This window comes from Echiichthys vipera (genome assembly GCF_963691815.1).
Source record: "Echiichthys vipera genome assembly, chromosome: 9".
Lineage (NCBI taxonomy): Eukaryota > Metazoa > Chordata > Actinopteri > Perciformes > Trachinidae > Echiichthys > Echiichthys vipera.
The window spans coordinates 17,928,413-17,953,772 of record NC_139834.1 but is presented as its reverse complement, the minus strand read 5'-3'; the positions used below and the strand labels follow the sequence as shown (position 1 = coordinate 17,953,772).

The following is a 25,360-nucleotide window of genomic DNA, read 5'->3' as shown; positions in this document are numbered from 1 at the left end:
ACACACACACACACACACACATATGATGACAAGTGAACGCAGCATAACCGTTGGTGACGATCTATGCCGACAGACCAACTGCTGCCTGCAGCTTCACTTACATGCTGGCTCATTTACAACGTACAAGTGCTTTTATCAGTGGTTCATATGATCAGTAACCATTGTTTTAACTCACTGTTTGATATATATTAACTTAAAAGGCAATTAAATAGATGGAAATCTTACAGAGTACAACTTTAAAAAACAGAATTCTACATCTAAACCATTTGGAATACTGGCAGGGTTCTAAAAAAAAACAACAACAAAACCTATAACATCTGGCAGTTCACATTACTCTAAAAACAAATACCCCTTCAACTTTAATGGGTAGGTTTAATGATTCTTTATTGCATGCTAACATTTGCTAATTAGCACTAAACACAAAGTACAGCTAAGTCGGGAGAGAGTGTCATTCGTTTTGCAGGTATTTGGGGTAGATGCTATACTGTACCTTCTGGACGACAACATGGTTATACTGCGCAGGCATCAACACACAGAAGGTTATTATAAGTTATAAAACCTTATAAGTAACAAAATGCAACCCCGTCTTTTAACCTAAACCTAACCTTAACCCTTCATCGTTAATGTAAACTACCCGGTAACTTGACGTGATGGCCATGTTGGCGCCAGATTGGTTGGGTGATCTAGCATCTATCAGTATTTGGTTATGAACCAAAATATCGCACAAACTGAAATTTTGATCTGATGGTGGCGCTAGATAAGGCATCAGTGGTGACCAAGATAAATGTCTAAAATGTCTGAACCAAACTGTTTGGCAATTGATCCAGTAGTTGTTGAGGCATCTCAGTTAAAACCATAAAAGTCAACCTCATTGTGGCGCTATAAAAAAAGTTAGGGGATCACCCAAATCAAGAATCATCACCAATGTTGATTCATGACAGGCTGTCACTGTTGCCATCCAGAGAGCCACACTGCTTGGGTGGCTATTAAAATGACAAAAAGACAAAACAAATAGCAACCATGTAGTCAGAATAGCAACTGTGTAAACTTGCATTGTAATTAGTATGTATTTATTTGTTATTTGTGATTGTGTCAACTTAATACTTATTTAAATCTGGTAGAAAACATACAATTTCTTTGCTTTATATGAATGTTTTTGTACATGGTCCTTCATGGTCCCAAGTTTCATACAATAAAAAAGATAAGTCAAAAAGAGTAATCTTCAGACACTTTTTGAAATATAGTGCCCTCAGTGAAACATCCTCCTAACAGAGGGGGTAAACTGTTGCAAAAGCTAAAGGAGTTTCGTATTTAAACTGAGAGCGTTGAAATTCAAAAGAGTAATTGTTAGAGGATCTAAAGGGTTTTGGAGGTGGAATAGAGGCTTGGGAGGCTTAAATTATAAACTGATACCAGTCCATGCATCGCTTTAAAAGCAAATAAAAGAAGATTTATTTATGTATTGCTGGGCTTTGGATAAGCTGTAGGGGAAATGAGGCCAAATGACTGACACATAAATTTACAGTAATCAAGATGCAAAGAGGTAAAAGGACGTAAAAGAACCATGTGGAGATGTATATCATCATGTCATTGTGACCGGATGACATTTACAGTATATCTTCTCACAACAGCAAACACAGCCAGACAACCCCAGCCCTTTATTACCCTGAAATCAGCGCATCTCTGGAGCTTGTCGACCCCCCCCCCCCCCAGACTCAGATAAGAGGCGGCGGTAATTCCTGACACATTTTTTTTCACCAGCCTTACGTAACATTCATCCCAGTCATGCCTTTGATTACACTATAATGAACTGACGCCCAGTCAATGTCTTAGTGGCAGAATGAATTAAAAGAGCTTATGGAAGTCGAGCCCAGTGGAGCGTAGAGATTACCAACACAAAACCTCCTCCAGCCATTATTTCACCTTTGTAGTCTATTAGCTCCTGGATTGGAGGAGAAGGGAGAAGAAGTGCTGAGAGGGCCATAGGATATGTGCCCTATGCTAATGTACATGCATTATTATGCTTGGCCCTGCATGGCTGAATATAAGAGCAGTAATAAGACCTACATGAAGGGGGACAGAGGGAATAGATAGAGGACAGGAAGTAAGAGAGCGGTACAATAAAATGATGGTCAGAATCCAGAGAGAGAGAGGTGAAGAGAGAGTAAGGGAGGGAACAGAGGAGGAGGGAGGGAGGCAGGCAGAGAAGAAGGGTGATGTCACCTCTAACAGGCAGCCAATGAGAGTCAGGGAGGGAGAGAGAGCGAGCGGCCGAAGGAGGGTGTGTTTTTCTATCACTGCAGCATCAGCAGACAGGAGAGGGGCACAATCAATTTCATAGAGAAGCAGAAGAAAAGGCGCAAGTAGATAAGGAAGAGGGAGGGGAAAAAAGACGCAAGGAGTTGCCAGAGGAAAGGAACAACACTGAGAAGGTAAGAGGATCTTTTTTTTGTGACAACACAAACAGTTTGTCATTAAACAGAATGAGAGCGGCGAGAGAGCTGGTGAGCAGATTAATTAGGCTGTTAGGTGGAGGTGTCTTGTGATGAAATCGCACCTTTACCTTTTCATCTACCACTGACGGTGAAAGATGACAGCCTGGTTCATCACATTGGCAGTTCCTTTTTTCAAATGTCTTCTCTTTGGCTATTTGTCCTATTCCCAATAGGCATGTTGATAATTTTGAAAACTGAAATTAAAGCTATTTCAACACAATTCGAAAAAAAAAAGCTTCTTTATTTCAGTGGTAGTGGGGGTGTAATTCTACCACTTTAACATTGCATTACTTTGAACCGTAGAGACATTTTGACTATTGAAGCCAGGTAACCTGTTGGTACAGATTACTTATAGAGAAAATGTTTTTTTATTTGGTTTTTGTGTCTCTGTCTTGCCAATTGGACATTCAGTGCATAGCATGCAACAGGGTCTCCTCTGACATTAACAGTGCACATGCAGCAGTGCTGTGTGCCATTGTCCAACGTCACTGATCACTTTATTAGCTTTATGTGTTGTTATCGGATACGTCTAAAGTTGGGACTGTGTTTATAGAAAACTAGATGTAAACATGTGCAAGTGTATTGAACTGCAATTTAGATCTGTTTCATTTCTATATATGTACAAACATGTACAGACAATTTCCTACCAAATGTGAAAAACATACTTTAAATCTGCTCCTTTGCAATTCATATCGCATTTTTCTGCAAACTGATGGTAATTTCTCTGGCAAATGACATGCTTTGCCTCTCCTTCTGCCCTGCTACTTTAATATGAATATTCGTTTTCTCTCCCCACATTCCCCTCCCCCAGCTAATAGCTGAGTGGCTTAATGTTACATATTGCCCATGATTGCAATGTGCTGCTATGATTTTCATTGATGTGGAGGATGAAACTCAGCTGAATGGTGAACAGCACAGTGGAGCGGACTACAACAATTTTCTAGTCGACCAATCTTATCTCCTGCAGCTGCAGTGGGTCTGTTTTTGCCAGAACAGGGTAACCTGAAACTACAGACCTTGGAGGCAGGAAAAACAAGGAATCTAATAAAGAACCGGAAGAGGGAAAGAAGGAAAAAAAAGATTAAGATATCAACAGGAGACAGAGAGCGAGAGAGAAATATTTATACGGAAGAAGGTAAAGGGAAGTGGAAAAAAGGGTGGGGCAGGTCTCGCGGCAGACTATGTGGAGGTGTGCCCATGAAAAGGAGGCACTCACCTGGCTGTATGCCATACAGCTGCCTGCTGTCACCCTCTGCAGCCTGTTACACATCTGTTCTACCCAATTGCAGAAAACAGACAATGTTTTACCAGTTGTGTTAATGATGTAGAAAACTGTAGTGCCCTGAGAAGCTGCTAATGGCTGTATGCCCGTTTTTTCTGTAGTTTGTTTTGTGGGTACGGATATATTTTTCGTACATCTGCTCATAACATGAACTTCTATTGTAAAAATATCGCCAGATTCACAAGGATATTTATGTGTTTCTGTTTCAGCATGTGAGTGAATGTGTATGCTATTGATGTGGTGAACCTGCTCTCGCCCTCCCTCGCTGCCTCCATGCCTCAGTAGCCTGCAGCTTGTCCCAGATGAACCCAGTCAAGGGACTGGAGGGGAGGGAAGGCACTATGCCTGACAATGACTTGTTACCATCTGTACAACATCCATAAACATACTGCACTGCACACATTCACACAATAGATCAAGATACAGCTGCGACTGAAGAGGGCTCGTTTGAGTGCGTGTATGTGCGTGTGTGGGTGTGCGTGTGTGTGTGTGTGTGTGTGTGTGTGTGTGTGTGTGTGTGTGTGTGTGTGTGTGTGTGTGTGTGTGTGTGTGTGTGTGTGTGTGTGTGTGTGTGTGTGTGTGTGTGTGTGTGTGTGTGTGTGCGTGCGTGCATGCGTGTATGTGCGTGTGTGTGTTTGTGTATGTATGTGTGTGTGTGTGCATCCTCTCCGTGGCAGCGATGCCCCAGAGACCCACTGCTGGTCACATTATCATACTATTTAATGCAGTTTGCACGGCAGTGGCAGTAGGATCTCTAGACGGCGCTGGGAGCTGCTAGTGTAGCAGGGATGTTGTTGTCAGAGTAGCTGGCTAGACTCGCAGTGTATGATTACCCTTGCTACAGTATGGTGCAGAAAGTAATCCCCCCTCAGACACGGGCTGGTTAATTGAGCCGTTCCATCAAAGAGATGGATGGGAACAGGGATTTATGTGAGAAGAGAGGGACAGGGATCTGCAATGAAAAGAGAGAGGAATGGCAGGGGAGGATGGTGTAAGCAACTGGACCTCCTATGGAAACGCAAAGCACTTTGCATCCTTTAATGCACGCTCACTGCTATAGGTATCGAAGAGAGTAAAGAGAGAGAGAAGGAGGGATCAAGTAGGATATAGAAAAGGGCAAGGTCACGAGGGAGGATGGGCTCGAGCAAAAGAAAGAAACACAGAAATGAAAGGCGAAAAGATTAAAAGGAGGATTTTAATCATGGTGGCTGAAGGTTATGAGAGAAAAGCCCTGCGTCGGAACGGTCCGATATTTATGCTTTTGCTCTATTAATTTTTATGGGATGGTAATGTCAGAGATTGGCCTGTTTCCAAACGCCTTTAGTCAGTTGAAGTGGAGAGCTGGTGTTGTGTAGGAGGAGATCTGCTCTCAATCTGCCAGTTAGGAGCAACTCCGGGGAAGAGCAGTGCTGCGCTGGCCCTTCGCCGCTAAGCCACCTGTTATCGCCTCAGGGAGAAAATAGATATATCAACACACACATACATAAACACATCTGTGCAGGACAGGCCCTACTATTGCAACACACACAAACAAACACATTTACATGCTGCAGAGATCCTGTTGCAGTGCACCAAACTAAAGATTCTCTAATGTTGCCTCCCTGGCCTGATTACTTAAGCGTCTGCTACTGATCAAAGAGCGTATTCGCCACTTTCAGGGGAATCAGCAGTGACGGGGTAATATAAGGGTTAAGAGAGAAAAACTATCTCTCAGACTGAAGTGTCAACAATAACCTTCATCTCTACTTTCCTTTTTATCCTCCTTTGAGAATATTAGTTGTAAAGTTACAAACTCACAAACACACATTCAAAGGCTTGCGAGTGAACTCCCTTGAGTTATCTTCCAGCATGCGTGAGCCTTTTTGATGCTGTGTGTTTGTGTGTGTGTGTGTGTGTGTGTGTGTGTGTGTGTGTGTGTGTGTGTGTGTGTGTGTGTGTGTGTGTGTGTGTGTGTGTGTGTGTGTGTGTGTGTGTGTGTGTGTGTGTGTGTGTGTGTGTGTGTGTGTGTGTGTGTGTGTGTGTGCAGTTGCATGTGCACCTTCAGGATGCTGTCAAGATGGAGAGTCAGTCCCCTCCCCACCTTTCTCGGTTACAGCTTGGAGGCTGTTTGATTTAGACTGTGCAGATGGGAGTCAGCCCACTGGGTGTCAAGTGGGGGGATCGTGTAGACATGCTGTCAGGGTTTGGTGGAGAATACATTGTGGTGATTTAGGGAGCTAAGGGTCAGATAGATTGACAAGCTAGCCACGGGTAAATGATTATAGAGAATTGAGGAGGAGGGAAGGAGGCCTGCAAAAGGGGAGAATGAAATTTGCGGAGGTGAAACGAAGCAGGCAGGGAGATGGAAAGGATTGATTTAAAAGGCGGCAGGATGGCATATGGACATGGTGAAAAGATAAAGGCTGTTATGGGAGATGAGACAAAGTGGAAGAAGACTGTCCTGGTAATTTCTCTGGACCACCTTGTTCCAGTCAACATTTAAGAGCCCTGTTCTCTCTTCAGACAGCTAGAGCGAACCTTTCAACCTTGGTTATCCATTTTTTCTTTCAACTATCTCTGTATCTCTATTCTTTCTCCTCTTGCTGCCACGCAGTTCTTTGGTTTAACTTGTCATATCAGTATTCATGCAGCGGCAGACAGAGCAGCCAACATCGGGGTCTTAATCAAAGTAATGACAGAGGCTCCTGTAAGCCTTCCCGGAAAGAGGCTCTCGGACAAAGACTCATAAATCCAACCCTGTTATACCATTGAACCTGTGACGAAGACTGTGGCACAAATAGAAGCGTCGTGTATGGGAATTAATTTAATTTGGTAGAGTGAATTACCTTATTACAGCTTTCAGAAGTGATGGTGTGAGAGAGGAGAAAACGTAGAATTCCCCTGGGTGACAAATATGATATTGCTGGTTAAAATTACAAAACTGGGACCCCAACAGTGGATATTAGTTTAAACTAGGAGATAAATAAATTACTGCCAAACCAATAATGGAATTGGAGGCCCCATATGTAGAAAATACCTCAAAATGGGGAAAAAACAGTATCACTTTATTTTATTATTATGGTGTAAAGAAATTATGAGTATTATTATTCCTTTAGTCCACATTGTTTAAAATAAAGAACCAGAAGCAATATATCTGACTGAATATGAATTAGGGGAGATATGAAACTCTGTGCCTGACCTTCTCTTTCCCTCCTTGATGCAGTCCTCATCCTCTTTTCTGTCTCTGACAAAATGATGTCTTTGTCTCAGTGTAACACAGAATTCCCCTTCCCGTCACTCCATCTGGACCACAGTCAGCTCTATCAGAAAGGCTTTATTGTCCACATCAGTGGCTATAATTGGACTAAATTGACCCTCTGTCTTCCGACTGCGTCTATGAAATGTTCTGTTGATCGTCAAAGATGTCTCTCTGTGCATTTGTGTGCGTGCATGACTCACCATTAACACTGGCCAATATAAGATGACCTTGTGAATGAATTAACATCAAATACAGTACCAGTGTTGGGTTATCGCCCTTATTTATGAAAAATCGTTCCAAGTGTCTGATAACCACATTGCTTAGATACAATAAATATGTCTAAGTTTAATGGCTTCGGGGTAAAATAGCTTAAAAATGAGGTTATGTTATGTACTACCCTTTCTTCTTCACAGAACATTAGTAATGCTTTTATTTTGCCTCTCATTCTTTCCATTATAAAACTTTTCATCCTTTCATTTAATACAGAAGCTTTTAGTAAATGCTCATCTTTTTCAAAATCCCTTTTTTTTCAGCAGAAATTAAATTACACACAAATTTAACAAAAAAGAGAAATCACATCAAAATGGAATATATATTTATTGTTTTTGTTATTGTAATTATTAGTATTGGTTAGTAGTGAATAGGAAAAAAATCAACCTAATAGATATCACCATGAAACTTCCCCAGTTGATTACTCGCATTAAGACAATTCTTTTTCATATTACAAATTTTGGGAAATGTTATGTTCAAATCCTAGACTGTATAAAAAAAAGGTTTAAATATGCAAATAAGGCATTATCTAATGCTGACTTTTGGTGAATCTACAGACACAAACAGACAAAGTGCAGTAAAATAAACACCTTAATGTATATTTTGGGTGTTTTATTTCCATTAGCCTGAAAGAAGACATGTTAAAGGATCAGTAGGTAACTTTTTATAAAAAAAAAAAACTTTTTGTCATATTTGCTCAAACTACAACAAACTGAACACCGTGTTGAAAATAGTCAAGCCAAAACCGAGCACTAGCCTGGGCAAAATTTCTGATTTTACAGCACAAAAATATGTTTGAGGAAAGAAATAAGCAATACAGGATCAGAATCTTGATTTATATTTGATCAGAACTTCCTGTTTTGACAGTTTGACTTCAGGAGCACTCATTAACACTGCGTTAGAGACTCCTCGTCTTTGAATATTTGTTTTCCTTTGGACGTAGTGAAATCTTGCAGATGCAAGTAGGAGCACCAGGAGAGGAGGATCAGGTCTGTAGAGGATCAGATTTTCTCACAAATGATCCGTCTCATGTACTACTGTCAGGATATAAGGACAGATTGAGCAAACATGACAAAAACAGTTTTATATAAGTTACCTACTGCACCTTTAGGGGAGGAAAATAGCTCCAAATCTCCAAATTGACTAAATAATGATTTTGTCTTGGGTGTCTTTAATGCTAAATCAAAATGCTTTCTGACAGGTTTTATATGTCCATTGAGGAAAGCATTGAGGAAAGCATTGTCTCAAAACCTAATAATATTAAACTTCCATTTTTTAACATCTTTTGATGTAAGAAAAAGTGCAGATGGTAGGACTGCAGGTGTAGCCTGGATAAAAGTAGCTAGTCTCCATTATGCTGCCTTCAGGTGCTTTGAGAAATTCCAATATAGCAAATATAGCGCATTATAAAATTATAAGCTAATATGAGTATTTGTTATATGCTGATATGTTACTTTGGGGAATTATAGGTCATTGTACCAGTCTGGCTTTGATTACATTGTACAGGCTGTTTATTAAAGGGACATGACAGAATTGGTTCACTAATTTATTGATTTGTTGCTGAGAGGCCAGCTGCATTTTTAATGTAACTTTGGGGCACAATGTACATCAGAGATTCAAGATACTTCATCACTTTGCTCTAAGTTACATCATACTGCTCTACTAAGACTTTAAAAAAAAACGAACAAATACTGTGTGAGTGACTGGCTTGTCTTTCAATCTAACCAAGTTTTTTCATTTGCCAATTCTGTCTATAGATTGTCAGTGTTCGTCCTTCATTTATATGTTGTGTTGCAACAACAGGTGAATCTTTTACACAGGTAGAATTTGAAAGTCATCACTCAACATTTTCTGTTGAGGCTGCAAGTCACTGCTCCACCAAAGTTGAGGAAGTTCTCCAGAAATACATTTTGCAATCTGACACTGAGTAACTGAGTGACACAGAGTAACAAGTATTGTTGCAACATTGAGGCTTATGCCAGAGCATATCCAGTCATCTGAAGCATTATAGAAACACACCCAAGAGTTTACTCATCAAGATGATGTTCCCTTTAACTCTAAAAATTCAGTCATGGAACTTTATGCTTCAGTTGTAGATCAATAAAGTATTTCAATTGAGGAGATAAGGTGGGAAGTGTGTTTGGTATGTTGCCCGTAAGAGACGCATAGTCAGGGGAGCAAACGTGCAACAACTGTGTTTCTGAGGCGTTTGCATTGGTTGAGTGGCATTTAGCATTTTCTCACGTGGGAAGCACAGTGTGGTTTGATCATAGTGTTCTGGATCCATCTGAAGGCTAATTTATTTTTGAGTGTTTACATTTAAGTATATTGATGTGTCTCTGATTTGTCTCTTCCCGCTCTGTACCTGCATTTCATTTGAATTAACCATAACTGAAATAGATGGGGCATGAAACACGAGCATCCATACACAGTTGAACAGACACAGTGGCCTCAAGTAAACCAAGCGAAGTAAGTAAACACGCTGTCTGTATTTGTCTCCTCTGCATCATCTACGTGATTTTGTAACTGTAGTGTCTTGCAGTTCCTTTATCTGCTGTGTCAGCCATGATATATTCATTAGGGTTGGATTACAGAGATTGGGAGGGGATCAAGTTTTGAGTGGGTTGTAATCCCCATACACTGGCCTAATTTAATCTCACCTACTGTGCCATCCTATTACACACTACACCCACCACATTTGTGCGGGTGCTGGCTAGAGGAGAGCGGATGAGGGGAAGGCAAGGTTAAAACGGGGTAATGTCAGACAAGAGGCATTGAGACAAAGTGGGAGGATTGTAAGAAAAAAAGAGCTACAGAGAAGAGGAAATTGATTATGAGCAGCAGGAGAGGGATACAAGTACAGAGAAGGAAACAGGAAATGTCAAGGAGCAAAGAAGTGTCAGAGACAAAAGGGGAGACATAGGATTTAGAGAGGTGTGCTCTTTAAGTTTGTTTTTTCAAGCAGCAACAGCTTGGTTGCTTCTTTCCCCTCTGAGTGGGCAGCCTCGTCCGTCAGAACGCATATACCTTTCTTGCATGACTTATTATATAAATGCAAAAAAAAAACTGTCTCTAAAATGTCACAAGTTGTTTGTTGGTTTTTTTTCTTTTGGCATTTTAGCCTGTATTGAGAGTGACAGTAGAGATTGACAGGGAACTAGGAGAGAGAGGGGGGTGGGTTATCATGACCCTAAAGATCACAATATTTTCTGGACCTGTGCAGGACTGTAGAATGCCTCAGCTGGCATTTAGTGTGTTTTACTTAATCCAGTGTGCCTTCTGCTCAGTGTATTTTGGGATGCTTCCCCCATCTCATCATATGTATTCGGCCAAGTGGCAAAAAGGTTAACTTAGTAAGGGTTTATATAACCTATTCTGCTGTTTTCTTGACCCTTTATGACCTGCATCCCTCTCATCAACTCTCCATATCTGCTACAGGCTAATACATCAGGCCGTTCTAACCTGCTACACACACCACACGCTATCTACCTGAAGAGGTGGATGTCTGTGAATCTGTTCTTGTTAGCCTCTTTTAAATGCAGACTTTTAAATCAGGTAGGTGTTGGAGTTGTTGGAGTTTGCTCCCTGAATTGATCAGGGGTAATTGGGCATGGCACTACAGAGATCCTCACACAGTACCTGAGCTGCAATAATGAGACTCTATATTTAGCTATAAAACTGTCTGTTTACATCAGCCATCACGCTCTATTCTACACAGCGGGAAGAAGTGGGCGATTGTGTTTTTGTGGCCAAACTTGCAGGGCGTCCTTTAATGTAGTGATTTTTTTGCAAATCATTCAATGAAATCTGTGCTGAAGAGAGGACTGACTGATGTAGCAGAAAGCGCGATAAGGAGACATGGGGTGAGGCTTCTCGTTAATACGAGGAAAAGATAAAAAGCAGCGATCCCCGAGAGAAAACACAGGGGCAACAAGAAGGGAAAATAGATTCATTCTGGAGAAGGAGGGAGATGAGAGAAAAAGACAAAGAGCAGCAAACAAACCACATGGAGATAAAGAGGACATTGGTAACAAGCTTAACGAGGTAATTAGACACATGAGCAAAGGCCTCATCCTCCAGGCCTTACACAGTTGGGTGGGGCAGAGGAAGCAGGAGAGAAGGTGGAATACTGGGAGGGAAAGAAAGGACATATTATCATCAGTTACCTTTTGATAATGTTGATTGCACCATTAAAGTGTAATCCTGCTCAGGGCGACGAGCAGGAAGTGTGAGAGTGTGGAGGTTAAGATGGGAGGACAATGTGGGAGAAGATACGGTGGAGCAGAGAGAGAGATGGGAGGGTAAAGGACAGAGATCCTGTAGCGATTAAAATGTCAGTGTGTGCAGAGGCAGATGCACACCTGCCAAGCACACACACACACACACACACACACACACACACACACACACACACACACACACACACACACACACACACACACACACACACACACACACACACACACACACACACACACACACACACACACACACACACACACACACACACACACGCACGCACGCATGCAGCTCACCTGCATCCTCTCGGGCTGTGTGCAGAGTGACTCTGTGACACTTATTAAATAAGGAACAAAGCCCCAAACACAAATAGTAGAACTGCCAACAGACTGAACAGACAGGTTAAAATCAGCATGTGTTCAGTTGGGATGTCTGGATGACCCCCCTGTCCCTTCTGTCTTTCCATTCCTCCATCCAGCAGTCCAGACAGTTTGTGATTTATTTATGACTGTGTCGTGAACACTGCTTTGACCAGCCCGTGGTTCAGAGGGAGACAAACAATCCAACAGTAAACCTTAGTGACAGGGCTGTTACTAGCCAGCGCGGCCTTCATACACACTATTTCCTATGTCTGGGCCCCTCAGCCTGCCCGCAGGGCCCGTCCGCCTCTGCAAGTGTCAGAAAAGCCGGTTTCTCCTTTCAGTTTGAATAAAAGAAAAAGACTGCTCTGCTTAGACCTGTTTTTGTAATTCCATCTGAGGTGTTTGAGAAATGTTGTCATGCAAAAGCTGTGTTTGTTTGGCTAGTGCTCCCTGACAGGAGTTGCTGACATGCTGTGTGGGTGTCCTATATAGGAACCAGCACCATCAGCATCTTTTTTAAAGCCATGCTATCATGGGATGGAGATCATTTAGATATCTGCCACTGAAGCAGAGGATTTAATGTACCAGAATATTGCCATTTGGTCTATTTTTGCATGTGAAGGTATGTATCTCATCTCATCTCATCTCATCTTCATCCGCTTATCCGGGGTCGGGTCGCGGGGGCAGCAGATGTATGTCGCTCATATATTTGACTGTGGCAGTATACACAGGAGTATCAACAGCTGGCCGTGAGCATTGTTTCTACAGTATAGATGTGGATTGTCAGACCTTGTTGGCCTAACTTTCTATGTTAAGCTCATCAACTGGTTATTTAGCTGCAGGGAAAGGTCACCATAGCTTTCTGCATCCCTGTGGCCGCTCTCCTGTTATCCCTCTTTCTCAATCTCTCTCTCTCTCTCTCTCACTGGAATTGGGGCCGAACTCTTTCTGTCATCTTTCATAACTGAAGCAAAACGGGAGGGAAAGAGATATAAGAGAGGTTGGTGGAGTTGTGGCCACAGCTGGGGCTCAGTGAACAGGGCAATACTCCAAGATTGAAAAGGTGATGCAGGAGGAAGTGAGCAGGGAAGGAGAGGCGCCATGAAGCTCTGCAAAACAATATAAATAGAGAGGAAATGAACCAGGTTCCTCACTTTTTGCTTATTCACTCTGTCTGCCTCCTTGAATACAGAATAGAAAGCCAGATATACTTGTCACTCTGTCTGATGGGAGATGACGCACACACACTAATGCAAACACAGGCGGGATGGAACAGGTTGTCTGTTTACTCTCTTTCATATCACGCCGCGGCTGAAAATTGCTACGCGTTCCGGAAAATGTCACGTCCTTGATCTCTTTGCACCACAACACACTGGTGCGTGGATGGGGCTGGAGCTGTGCAGAGATGCGGGAAAGGGGGATTTGCAGAGACAGGGGTCTGCTGCAGAAACGGGGCTGTGCGCCTCAGATAACACTGCAGCCTTTGATGGAGCTTGGCCCTCCTCTGTTGGAGAGCACAAGCCGCTCCGCCTCAAATAGATCTCTGCTGCGGACTCCATTGGTAATGATTGGATTTAGTTAGAGAGCAGAAATGATTTGCTGATGATAATGATAACAGATGCGATGGGAGTTAGTAAGCCACTTAGGGTCCAGGAACACATCGATGCTGTGCCAGCCTGCAAATTTCCCCTCAGACTGGACGGTCTCGCTCAGGCTTGATACAAGTTGATAGCAGAGGTTGATAGAATTCTACCTGTAATTACATTGTGTATGATGTTGGCTGGGAAGTTGTAATGAAGATGTAGTGCAGCACATATGGAGGACAGTGTTCTATAAGCTTCTTTCTGTAGGGAAGGAGAAGAAGACTGGATGGGAGGGGTTGGGGTAAAGGAGTTCAGGGAGAGGAAAGGGGAACTTTCATACTGATATAAAGAGCAAGAGGCAATCATCAGGGAGCAGAAAATAGAGAACAGACGTGAAAGAGATAGAAAAGCGCAAATAACAGACTTCAGACTTTCAGCAAAGATGACAGTCAGAAAGGAGGAACTCTTTCAAGTGTTGGTAGCATGTAGACATAACAGGGGAACTGGAGGAAGCCAGAGATGGGGAAAGAGCAAGACATGGAAGACACAGGAGACAGGAGATGAAGGTAGAAAGTATAAGTACAGATGGATGAGAGAGAGAGAGAGACAGAGAGAGGGAGAGGGAGAGAGAGAGACAGAGAGAGAGAGAGAGAGACAGACAGAGACAGAGAGACAGAGAGACAGACAGAGAGAGACACAGAGAGAGAATGGGGGGATGGGGTGAGGAAGATAAACATGTAGGAGGGGGAAGGGAAAGAAATATTTGCTGTTTGCGGCTGTGCTGGAGTCAGGAGGTTGTCATGGTGATAGCAGGGTGAGAAAAGGAAAAGGAGGCATGGGTATTAACACCTAGCCCTAGACACCACACACACACACACACACACACACACACACAATCACACACAATCACACACAATGAGTCATGCATAACAATACTGACCCGTCACATCCTAAGTAAACAAGCACTCACACATTTTGCACACAAACCCACAAGTGCACACACAGGTGGTGCGTATGAGCTGAGACCAGGATGAAACTCAGTAGCCATATCACCATGCAAACTCTGTTTCCCATGTCTCTTTGCTGTCTTTCATCCTTATTTGAATGGCAGGCAAATACCCTTAAACTGACTTGTCTTGCCAAACAATTACCTAGACCCACTCTCAGTCTGCTGCTGCATGCATATGTGTGTGTGTGCAGGTTTGAGCGTTGGTGCGTGTGAGTTTGTGTGTATGCGACTTCACTTGTCCGAGCTTTGCGGTTTTCTTGTGTGTGTTTATGACACAGAGTGATGAGAGAGGCAGAAACAAGCTGATGTAGAGACAAGAAGCAGCTCCAACGGGCCAGGGTTTTTTGAGTTAGTGCACACACTTATATAATAATAATTTGTATTTTTTTTTAAAAACACAATACTTGTACAGAACAAAACTCCAAGCTGCAGTTACTGCTGAAAGAAATGTAAAACTTATCTTTTCCATGCATTAGAGGATTTCTGAGTTTTTATTGCTGTGACCAATCAGCAGAGAGCATGTTTTTAGCAAATACCATTATACTGAGATGACTTGAATCATGTGAACTTCACTGACGTCAGAATTTCTGCAAGCCTGAGTGGAAATATCTTGAATTCATGCAGATAAATCTAAAAGACTGACATGTCATTTCAGTGTGGTGAGGGACTACAGAGTAAAAGAAAGCAGGAAGAAGGAGGAAAGAAATACAACAAAGTTGAATAACAAACAAATCAATAAAACTGCTCACTCAGAATATTAGCACTTATATAAAATGTGCTTTTTGTTGCGCCCTAACAGAAGACGGAGTGCTGAAAGATGCAGTTAGGTTAGATACATTTCCCACAGTTTATGAGAATGATCTTTTTTTTAAATTTTATTTTGGACCTAGGAGACTAAAAACTACAATATCTGTTATTTCCTCTTCACTCCTTATCTTGTTCCTTCTCATGCGTACACATACCATCACCGTCTTCTCTTCCTTCACTGATTCCACTCGATAGACATTTACTAGCTGTTTAGGGGCGTTACATCTCCTGCCTCATCCCCAGAAGACCTTGTATTTAATTAGATGTGGAGCACTTAGGAGGAAGTGCTGCATTTGCAACTTTTACCAAAGTTAATGGGATTGCCAAGGAGCTGTTGTTTGACTTGGTTAATCATTTTGAAGATGCAAATTGCCTGGTTCTGGGAGCTGTTTTGCTAAAACCTCTATTGCAGTCAGTTAACTTGTGACATCTGATCGGTTATGCTTGTGCTGTTTGCTTTTGTTGTTGTTAAGAATTTGCAATTGTTTATATTTCTCTCTTTTTGCATTTCTATGATTAATATAACAGCTGTGACTATTCTGGTGGGAGTTTGTACTTTCTGTGCATGGGTGTAAGCATGTCTGATATATGTTTTTATTCACAGACTATAATTCTACTACTACTATAATTCTGCGTATGACTTCTTTGTTTCTCCACAAGTCGGAGAAAAAAAAATCCAGCCGCTTTCCCACAGTCGTTGAGCCACTGGAGTCCTTCCAAGCAAATGTGTTAGCAAAGTTTCCCTGAAGTGGTGGAAATAACTGTACATCCATCGAATAAGGGAGACCTTGACAAACGTTTCTCGAAATGTCTAAATCTTAACAATGAGCTGTCTGCAGGGCTCAAAGCTAAGCGTTTTCTCATTTAAATATTGTGAAATCAATGTAACTGTCGTTAAGGACCTGGGACAGAGGCGTTTCGACAAAACAAAACACAATTTTGCATTCAGCAAATTAGTTGTCTGTCTTTTCAGTAAAGTAGTTGTCTTTTTTTTCTCGGGGATCCCAAATGCCTAACCTGTTGTGACGGAGGTCTTAGGTCACGTATACAAACTCCACCCCTCTCCTCAGGGTGTGGCGTGCTGATTGTCCCGGTGGATGCAGCCTCGTGTCCTTGCATGTCACACGAGTCACTGGCAGCCGAATCCTCCAACGCTATATGGGCCACTTATCACCTGACCCTAGGGAGCTCTCCTCCTCCTCTCTGTCTGCTGAATGAGTGACTGCACAGCCCCTCCTTAGACATCACTACCTGCGACACAAACCCGCCCCCACCTGAACACTTGCAAACCACACGCACACGCACACGCACATGCACATGCATACACACCCATACACACACACACACACACACACACACACACACACACACACACACACACACACACACACACACACACACACACACACACACACACACACACACACACACACACACACACACACACACACACACACACACACACACACACACACACACACACACACACACACACACACACACACACACACACACATATGCTCCAATTCACACCTGAGGCTCATCAGATATAATCTCAGCACTACATCCATCTCTTTTACTGTTCGGCTGCTTTATACTGTATTTCCGCATGGCTGACTTGAATAACAATGTGGCCTGTATAGAAAAAAATCATGTAAATGCTTATGTTTTATGCCTTTATGTGTCATGGTATAGTTATTCAAGCATGTGCTTCAGTGGCTGATCTCCCTCTGGTGCTGTTGCATACTATTTGTGTTGTTGTTGGCTGGTTTGTCATCTCCAACAGTGTTAAGCTGCTGCATCTGGTTGCAGGAATAACACTGATAGATACTATACTGATGTCAGCTTCTTTTTTTTACTGGCCTGCCTGGCTCCATTCGAATCCCCAAAGGCTTTACTATCACACACACACATAAAACCTCCCTTTCACCCGTCTGATCTCCCGCTAATTTTTCTCTCTAAGGGATGAATGGCTGCATACATCCACTGAGCCTCACTTCACACAAACAGCATATGTCGTCACAAAGGTAGAGGAAAAAAAGAAAAGAAAGTGGCAGTGAAGGTCAAAATGCACATTAAATAAGACAAAAACACAAGCGAGTCTGTTGGCTCCAGGAACAGGAGAAAAGGGGAGAGGCTGACTGTGAGAGATAAAGAGAGAGAGAGAGGGAGGGGAGAGAGGGAAGGTCACTCGTAATAGTTCTTCCACGTAATTTCATAATGTCATAATTGCCCCTATTTACTGAAGTAAACGCCATTACCTATCTACTTTATGGACACTAAACCATTCTGCCACGAGAAAATATCTTCATAAGATGTATATGTTCGTCATTGTGTCTTACCACTGCTCACCAAGTGCACAACGATGTGCCCGTGAGGATGTGTGGCGCGCATGGGGGCGCCTGTATGCATCGCATCTTATATCCTCTGCATGACACTGAGGGTGTGTCCGTAATTACCGCGCTTTGTGCTGTAGGCACGGAATCTGAGTGATGCTGCTGCTAATGAAGCAAATGACGCCCACAGGCAACAGCGCAGCAGTGGAAGGAGACTTAATGCTCGTGCGTGTGCATGCATGATGTGTGAATGTATGTACAGAATACACGTTTCTCATTTAGGGAACACAAAACAACTAGATATGTTTCTTTGTTGCTGACTGTGTTTATTTTTCCAATGAGATTGACCAACAAGTCTGTTTACTTTCCATATTTCTTGACATTACAGGTGAACTGAAAGGAAATAAAAAAAAAGGCGTGTTCATTTAACTTTCCCATACACAAGTCTAGAGTCATGATTTTTTCTACCCAAACACACAAAACCACCATTCTGCTCCATTCTGTTTATTGTTCCTTTTTGGTTATTGATACCATTGATCTCCATTTCCTGTCAGTCAGTGAGTAACTGACTGACAGGCAAACCATAAGCAAATTATCTATCAGTTGTGGAGTTAAGTAAGCAGCAGCTAACATGCTAAGAGCAGTGAGAGCTAGAGGCAGCCCTCCATCTGCAAGACCCGCTCCATTAGCTAACAAGAGAGATTAGCTGACCTGCTGACACGCTGGCCGATCTTTACTGATGCACGCTGCAACACACATGGACGCATGTGCACAAAAACACACACACACACATGCAGGGAATCTGATACACCATCACATTAAGGGTAACACCCCTGTTTTTGATCGTTACAGGGCTTTTACTGGTCAGTGATCACATAACAAGATCTTCTCACATCTGTCTTTTTTACCTCTTTTTCTTCTTTCCATCCCACTGCGTTCTCTCTGTCTGTTTTCACCTCCAATGAATTTTTCAGACTTTTTGTTGTCGACTTTGTTGTCGACCCCCTTGTGATCTCCCCTGCTGGTGTTGCCCTTTTATTCTTTCTCCATCCACCTCTCCTCTCTTTCTCCAGCCCTCACGGATGTCTTAATGAGTCCACTCCCTCTCCTTCAATTATTCACTACTTCTTTTATTCTACCCTTCCCATTGTGTCTTAAGGGGGAAAAACATCAATAAATAAATCACGCCAGAGGTAGCTTCTTTTGTAGTCTTGGCAAAAGGAGGGATTGCCTGGTGCGTGTTCAGTGGTGTATAAAGGAGACAGAGAGGGAGAGTAGAGATTTGTAGAGGACTTTGGGAATCCTGTACTTCCGTTTTGTATTTTAACTTTCAATTGGATGAGTCTCTAAATGATTTAATCTTATAAATCTTTGAGCAACTTAAACACTTTCTGTCAAGTCCAGGTGTTATGTGTGTCCACATGTCTGTTTAAGTATGCGTACATGGTATAGATGTGAAGATATCCAGTATTTGTACTTGAATGTGTATGTGTGTTTGAGGGAGGGCCTGTCGGTGTGCGGCAGCAGATGAGTGAGGGTGTGTACGTGCGTGTGAATATGTAAGTGATACCGCAAGCCCGTTAGTGTCCATGTGTGTGAATAACTGAATTTGTATGTACAAGGGGGGATGCTGTGTAGAGACCCTGTTGTCATGGCAACCCGGATAGAGATAGAGAGAGAGAGAGAGAGAGAGAGAGAGAGAGAGAGAGAGAGAGAGTGGGCGGTTGCCCTCACGGCTCCTCTGACAACCTTTATTTTCTCCAGCTTTGTGTCACTCCAATATTAACCCCCAACCCTTGACAGAACAGGGTGGGGTTGCGGTGGGATCTTCGAAAGAGGTGCAGGTGCTTGAAAACGCAGGAAAATATGGCGTGAATTCTATTGCCGCATTTGACACTAGTGGGAGTTGCATCTAATGGCCGAGCTCATGCTAATAGTGGTATTGATAAATGTGCTGTCTGTGTACCCTGATTCCAGATAAGCTGCAGCATTTTTCTGCTGGTAAATTTCCATTTGGAGTTGACCATGGATCGTCGGTCTTGAAACACGTTACCTTGTCTTTTTAAACTTAAATTACTGGCGTGAAGGAGATATTGGTTTTCCACTGTGCTGCAAAGCACCTTTTCCATTAAAGTTGCAAATATTAAATTAATCAGCCGCGTTGCCTATTGTCAAAGCCAGAGTGCTACCGCAGCAGTTTATTCAGCCAGTACGAAGAGAAAGAGAGGGGAGAGAGAGAGAGACTAAGAAATGTACTTTGAAAAGTGATCGAAGGGGAATTGAAGAAAGCTTTTAGTGTCAGCTACCAAGGGGGATGAGAGAGGAGAAGAAGACTGATAAAAAGGTGACAGGAAAATGGGCTCTCATCGTTCTTGGATGGTTCCTATTAAAGGTACTCAGCTCCTAAAACGTGATAAAAACTTGTAGGAAATGCAATCTTGACCGCAGTGAATGATGAAAGATATGTCTGTATTACGAAGTGAATTGTGGAGTCAGGCAGAAACAGGTAGCCAGTGTTATTTCACGTGATTTTTGGTATTTTTCTGCTGTAGCGACAAAGTGGGTCTGAGACTTGTCTCACTGCAACAGGCTCATGCATTAAGTATGACCCTGCCAGAGAGAAGAAGAGGGGAGGTAGTGAAGTAGAGAATCAGACGGCAGGTATAGATGGACAGCATCAGTCTGGGACCAAACCAAATGTATGGCGAGGGGTGTGAATGAATTATGAATTTGGGTGAATTTAGGGCAAATTGTGCTGGCAGGAAGGGGATTTCTATGAATAATTCACTCCATAGGGGGTCTCATCATTTACCCCCCGCTAGCATCACCTTGTTTCTCAGACCCCCCTCCTCACTCCTCACATTTACTATTCGTTGACCCTTATCATCTTTCACTGCCTCTCTCCTCCAGTGCCCATCAGTCCATTTCTCTTAGTGAGTGCTCTTTTCGTTTGTCACCCCATCTTCCCCGTCCCTCCGTCCGTCTCTTTTCAGCCTGATGTTTCTTCAGACAGTCAAACCCTGGGGGAAGAGTAGGGGTAAAGGGGGGGCATGTATTCATTTACCCCCCCCCCCCCCTTCTGTCCCGCATCCTCTCCCCCTACACATCGTCACAGCTGGAGGTAGTTAATATTTAAAAGCAAGCCATGACAGGACACAAGACCTGCACACATGTTTGAACATGCACACACACAAACACACACACACACAGGCACGCACGCACGCACACACACACACACACACACACACAGACACACATACAAAACCAGTAGAGCCGCACATATGATCAAAGTACAGAGAAGCTTTCAGAATTGATATTTGCATGACTCACTGTGTTGAGAGAAAATATAGCAGGCCACATGCATCAACATAGCAGCCCCTCACACGAATACATGAGGCTATGAAGCAAACCGTAAAAGTCTCTCATGTAGATGTGGGCGGTTGGCACGATGGGGATTAGAATATGTGTAAAACTGAACATGATTTGACTCGAGAGGTTTGATCTCATGTGTGTGTTGCCCCCTCCACTGTTAGGAGAGCCTATTCAGCATTCAAAGTCCTTGGCAAACCCAACATTTCTAGTTAATGCTAATTACTACATTTTGCAGAAAAAGGAAGGGTGCAATTTTCTATCTAATGGATGACAAGGGGGGTGTACGACACAATGGCATGCAGCAATTAAATTCTACTAATGATAGCAACACTAACAGCCTAATACTAAATGTTTGTGTTTTTGTAAGCAAAACGCCTCAAAGCAGGAATTCATGAATAATTGAAGGCGTTACAAAAATTGACTAGGTCGATTTGGCTCGTTTGATCCATGACCTGTTGGCAGCTAATTTTCTGCTGTCAGGCTTTCTTGCTGAAAAAAACAAACAAAACGACCACACCCTCAAATCTCAACACGCCACTGCTCGCTCTGCAATCTCCCCGTGATTGAACAACTTCTGATGGCGCCCGTTGACATCCCGGTGGTGATAATAGTTTTTAAAAGCACTCAGAAACACCGTGGCGGGTCATCGCGGCCCAGCTGCAAGCAGTCGTCCCAGACGCAACCTTTGACCCTGTCCAATGAAGCAGGTAACAGGGCTGGGATTGGACTGCTGACAGCTGCACAGCGGACACCCTGAAGAAGTGAAATCAGGCATCAGCTTCGATGTCAGTGACTCTCACCTCTGTGATAATGGAGCTTGGTGTGTGTGTGTGTGTGTGTTTGTGTATTTGTGTGCTAGTGTGTCAGGCCACATCAGTCTGTGCTATCAGCATGTTTGGGTGGCTGGCCTCATTACATGGCAACCTTCCATGCCATTTCCGTCTCCCTCTCTCTTTCTCACTGTGTCTGCCTCTCTTTTACTCACAGTCCCTCCTTTGCAACCCCCCCACACCCCTCTCCCCACACCCATTATAGTGTTCCCCTTTACTGCTCCTACTCAACATGACTGAAATATTCTTTGGCAAGGTCTACCTCCTGACTGGAGCCCACTGGTCCATGCCCCTTTATCAGTCTGATCTCTTCTGTCAAACCACTCGAGGTGTGTGACTGCCTGCCTTCCTTTCTGTTAGTCTATCCATGCATTTGCAAGCTTCTTTGTGTGTCTGTTACTGCCCAAGAATGTGTACCTGAGTGTGCGAGAGTGCATGCGCGGCACACTCTCTTGGCGAATTGTGATTGGCGGCATGACAAGCGATGGCACGACAGACCATTAATCAAGCGTCCTGCTTTGCTTCCCTCGGAGGGGGCTCTCTGGAGGGGGCACTGATAGGCAAGCTCCCACCTTAGATCACATTAACACAAGTACTAATACCCTGACTGGCCCCGCTTCATTCATCTGCCTCTAATGGCATTTTGGAGAGGCTGGTTTAAGACCGGATCACTGTAATTGGCCCCCTGTCTCCAGAGAACAACCACTAAAGCAGCTGATAAAAGGACAGGAGAAGAAGAGGAACAAGAGGAACAGTGAACAAATGATGCACACTGAGTTGAGGAGTTTGCACGTGTGTGTATGTGTGCAAGTGGAAGGACGGGATTAGCGTCACAGCTGTCACCCTTTGTCATCCCTTCTCCTCCTCCTCCTCCTCCTCTTCATCTCTTTCCATATACCTCCACTCCTTCCATCACCTCTCACCCTCCCTCCTCCACTCTATCTCTCTCCTCCCTCACCTCCACCTCCCTTTCTTCTCTGCCTGCCTCTTTAGACCCACTTTTCCTCTTTATCTTTCCCTCAAGTCCTCCACCCACTTCGACCCCTCCTTCTTCTCCCTCTCTATATGCTCGTTGTGCCGTTCTTCTAACAAAGCGAGCAAGTTAGTGCGAAGGCTCATTTAATCCTAATGCTGTTAGTTAAAACTGCCCTATTATGGACTCCGTTCTTGTTGGGCCTTTAATTCCATCTAATTTGGCTTTGTTGATTTACACAAATCTCACATTCCGGTTGCTCTTTTCTGGGTTATTGTTCAATACGTTTTTCACTGAGTGGCATGGAAACATCCCCTGTAATTAACTGGCCAGACATCACCCTCTAGATAACAGAAAATGAATGATAATCACATCTCTCCATCCTCCTCTCACCCACCACTCTCTTCTCCATCATCTTCACCACCCCCCAGCCCACCCCACCCCACTCTCCAAGGTCACCCACCGCTCTGCTGTGGCATTGCCAAAGAACATCAGTGTGCAGAGGCAGAACTCTTTCAATCAGGCTGCTGTTGCTGCAGGGCTGCCAAAAAGCATCCTCCCTCTATAATCGCCATTTTTCTTTTGTCTCACATGTATGTCTTAATCACGGTGTGCCATAACAGTTCTTTGTGTGTGATACTGAGTAGTGTAAACAGTCAGCGGGCTGCGCCGCGTGGTGCCGTGGGGGAGGACAGTGTGCATGTTGTGGCAAGGACCGGATCCAAGGGTACAGATGGAGAATGGATAGACTACCATCAGGGGTGGCTTGCCTCATTCACCATGACTGATAGCATCTTTATCGCGCACATATCACAGCACTATCGCCCAAGTATACTAAGGACTGTTCAGTTCATGCAACACAGCCCAGTCAAGCTAATTCTCAACTATCTGTTTGTCTGTCTTGCATATTATCTAATTTGACACTTCATCAATCCGCATTTGTCTGACCACAGCCCATCTGCGCGGCTCTGTTCAGCTTCTTGTTGTGGTATTCTGTCCATCTGTCCTGCTGACTGGCCTTTCCATATGGACCACTGGTCATGTAATTAACCAAATGGAGACTCTTTTTTTTGTTGTTGCAGGAACAGGTTCAATCATAGGCATAGGTCTGTGTTTTTTTGTTGAGTCGTGTATTGTCGACCCTCGATTGGCGTGTTAACTCCTGTGTATAGGTCTGACCACATGGCACAGGGTAATTTTTCTCCCATTCTGACACATGGCCCCTCTGCCCCTCCCTCTCGCTTCTCCACTTGTCCTCCCCTCACCTCCCCCCTCTCTTTTATCTTTCAGAGGGGAGACCAGCAGGAGGGCGTGGACCTGACTTACAGAAGAGAGTGAAAGGAGAGACGGGGAAAAAACGAGGCAAAGACGAGGCCTCCTGGAAAAGAAAAGAAAAGCCTCACACTTGCTCTGCATGAGTGTGTGTGTGTACATTGCCCTCTGTGTGTATTTTACTGTAAGTGTGTGTGAGCAGGTGGGACTTTGATGGGACAGTGAGCAATGCCTCACACGCAGCGACAGCAGGTTGGCAGTAGGGGGCAGTGCTCCTCTCGCCTCCTCCCCCTCCTCATCCTCCTCCTCTCCCTCGCTGCCCAGCCCAGCCAAGGAGCCATACACATACCCTCCAACTGTGAGTACAGATTCATATTGCACCAGTCATAACAACTGTAGCTGAATGCTTCAACAAGGTTCAAAGATCTATTTGTTGTGTTAATTACATTGTTGATTCATCAAAGCACAGCTAATAATGATCTTTCATCATGATTAATTAGTGCAAATGAGCAGAACCAACATGTGTTTTCTCTTTCAGTAACCTCAGTATTCAGGGTTGGATTACATTATTATGCTCGAAATACTACGCTGTCTGAGATTTCTTTGGATAGCGCTCATCTGTGCCTTTGGTGTGTCTAATTACTTTGTAATAGATCCCCCTCCTACTGCATTGATTAGTCCCCACTATTGATCTGGTTTCCTTGGTGCAAACCAGAATCTGATAGGGGAGTAATTTAATCAACAATTGAATTATACAACAAAAATCCACTCTCCTCACTCGCTCTCATTTTTTCCTCCTCCTCAATGCAATATGTGGGCATTAGAAATACAGCTGAGCTTGTGGACCTGCAGGGAAATTGATCTTCATCTCCTCGGCTGCCCACAGAGCTCCAATAGAGAGAGAGAGGAGAGAGGGGGTGGGGGGTTGGAATATTGTTTCCATTGCTTTTTTTGTTGTTCACTCTTTATCTGCTTGCAGTGAGTCACAGTCCTTCACCACCCACACAGACTTCAAAAGTGCGTGTACAAAGGAGATATCACGCGCACTTCGACACACATGCATAACCTGTAAACATTGATGAAATGCAGTAAATCTTCTTCCTTCTTCTTATTCCCCAAGGGTTGGGGGTGGGGGGTGGGGGGGATGAGGGAGACACACGGAGGTGAGAGGGCCGTGGAGGATGAATGAAGGCAGGATGATGATGAGGAAGAGGAAGAAGGAGGAGCAGGTCAAAGATTGTAAAAGGTCAAGGTGTCCTCTGCCTTTCAATTAGCGAGCCTCTGGCATGTCA

At 43.6% G+C, this 25,360-nt stretch overlaps 1 protein-coding gene across 5 annotated transcripts in view; it reads left to right on the top strand.

The window, feature by feature from the left end:
- Positions 1-2,308: 2,308 nt before the first annotated feature.
- The window catches only part of l1cama (L1 cell adhesion molecule, paralog a), a 40,021-nt gene continuing 16,969 nt past the window's right edge, over positions 2,309-25,360 (top strand). For 4 of the 5 annotated variants that reach the window (XM_083920894.1, XM_083920893.1, XM_083920892.1 and 1 more), the window contains exons 1-2: positions 2,309-2,432; positions 24,087-24,426. In XM_083920894.1, the coding sequence (XP_083777020.1) occupies positions 24,297-24,426 (130 nt within the window). In that variant the 5' untranslated portion in view covers positions 2,309-2,432; positions 24,087-24,296. Of the gene's footprint in view, positions 2,433-24,086; positions 24,427-25,047; positions 25,086-25,360 lie in introns of those variants that run through there. The other variant, XM_083920895.1, reaches the window with a different exon arrangement.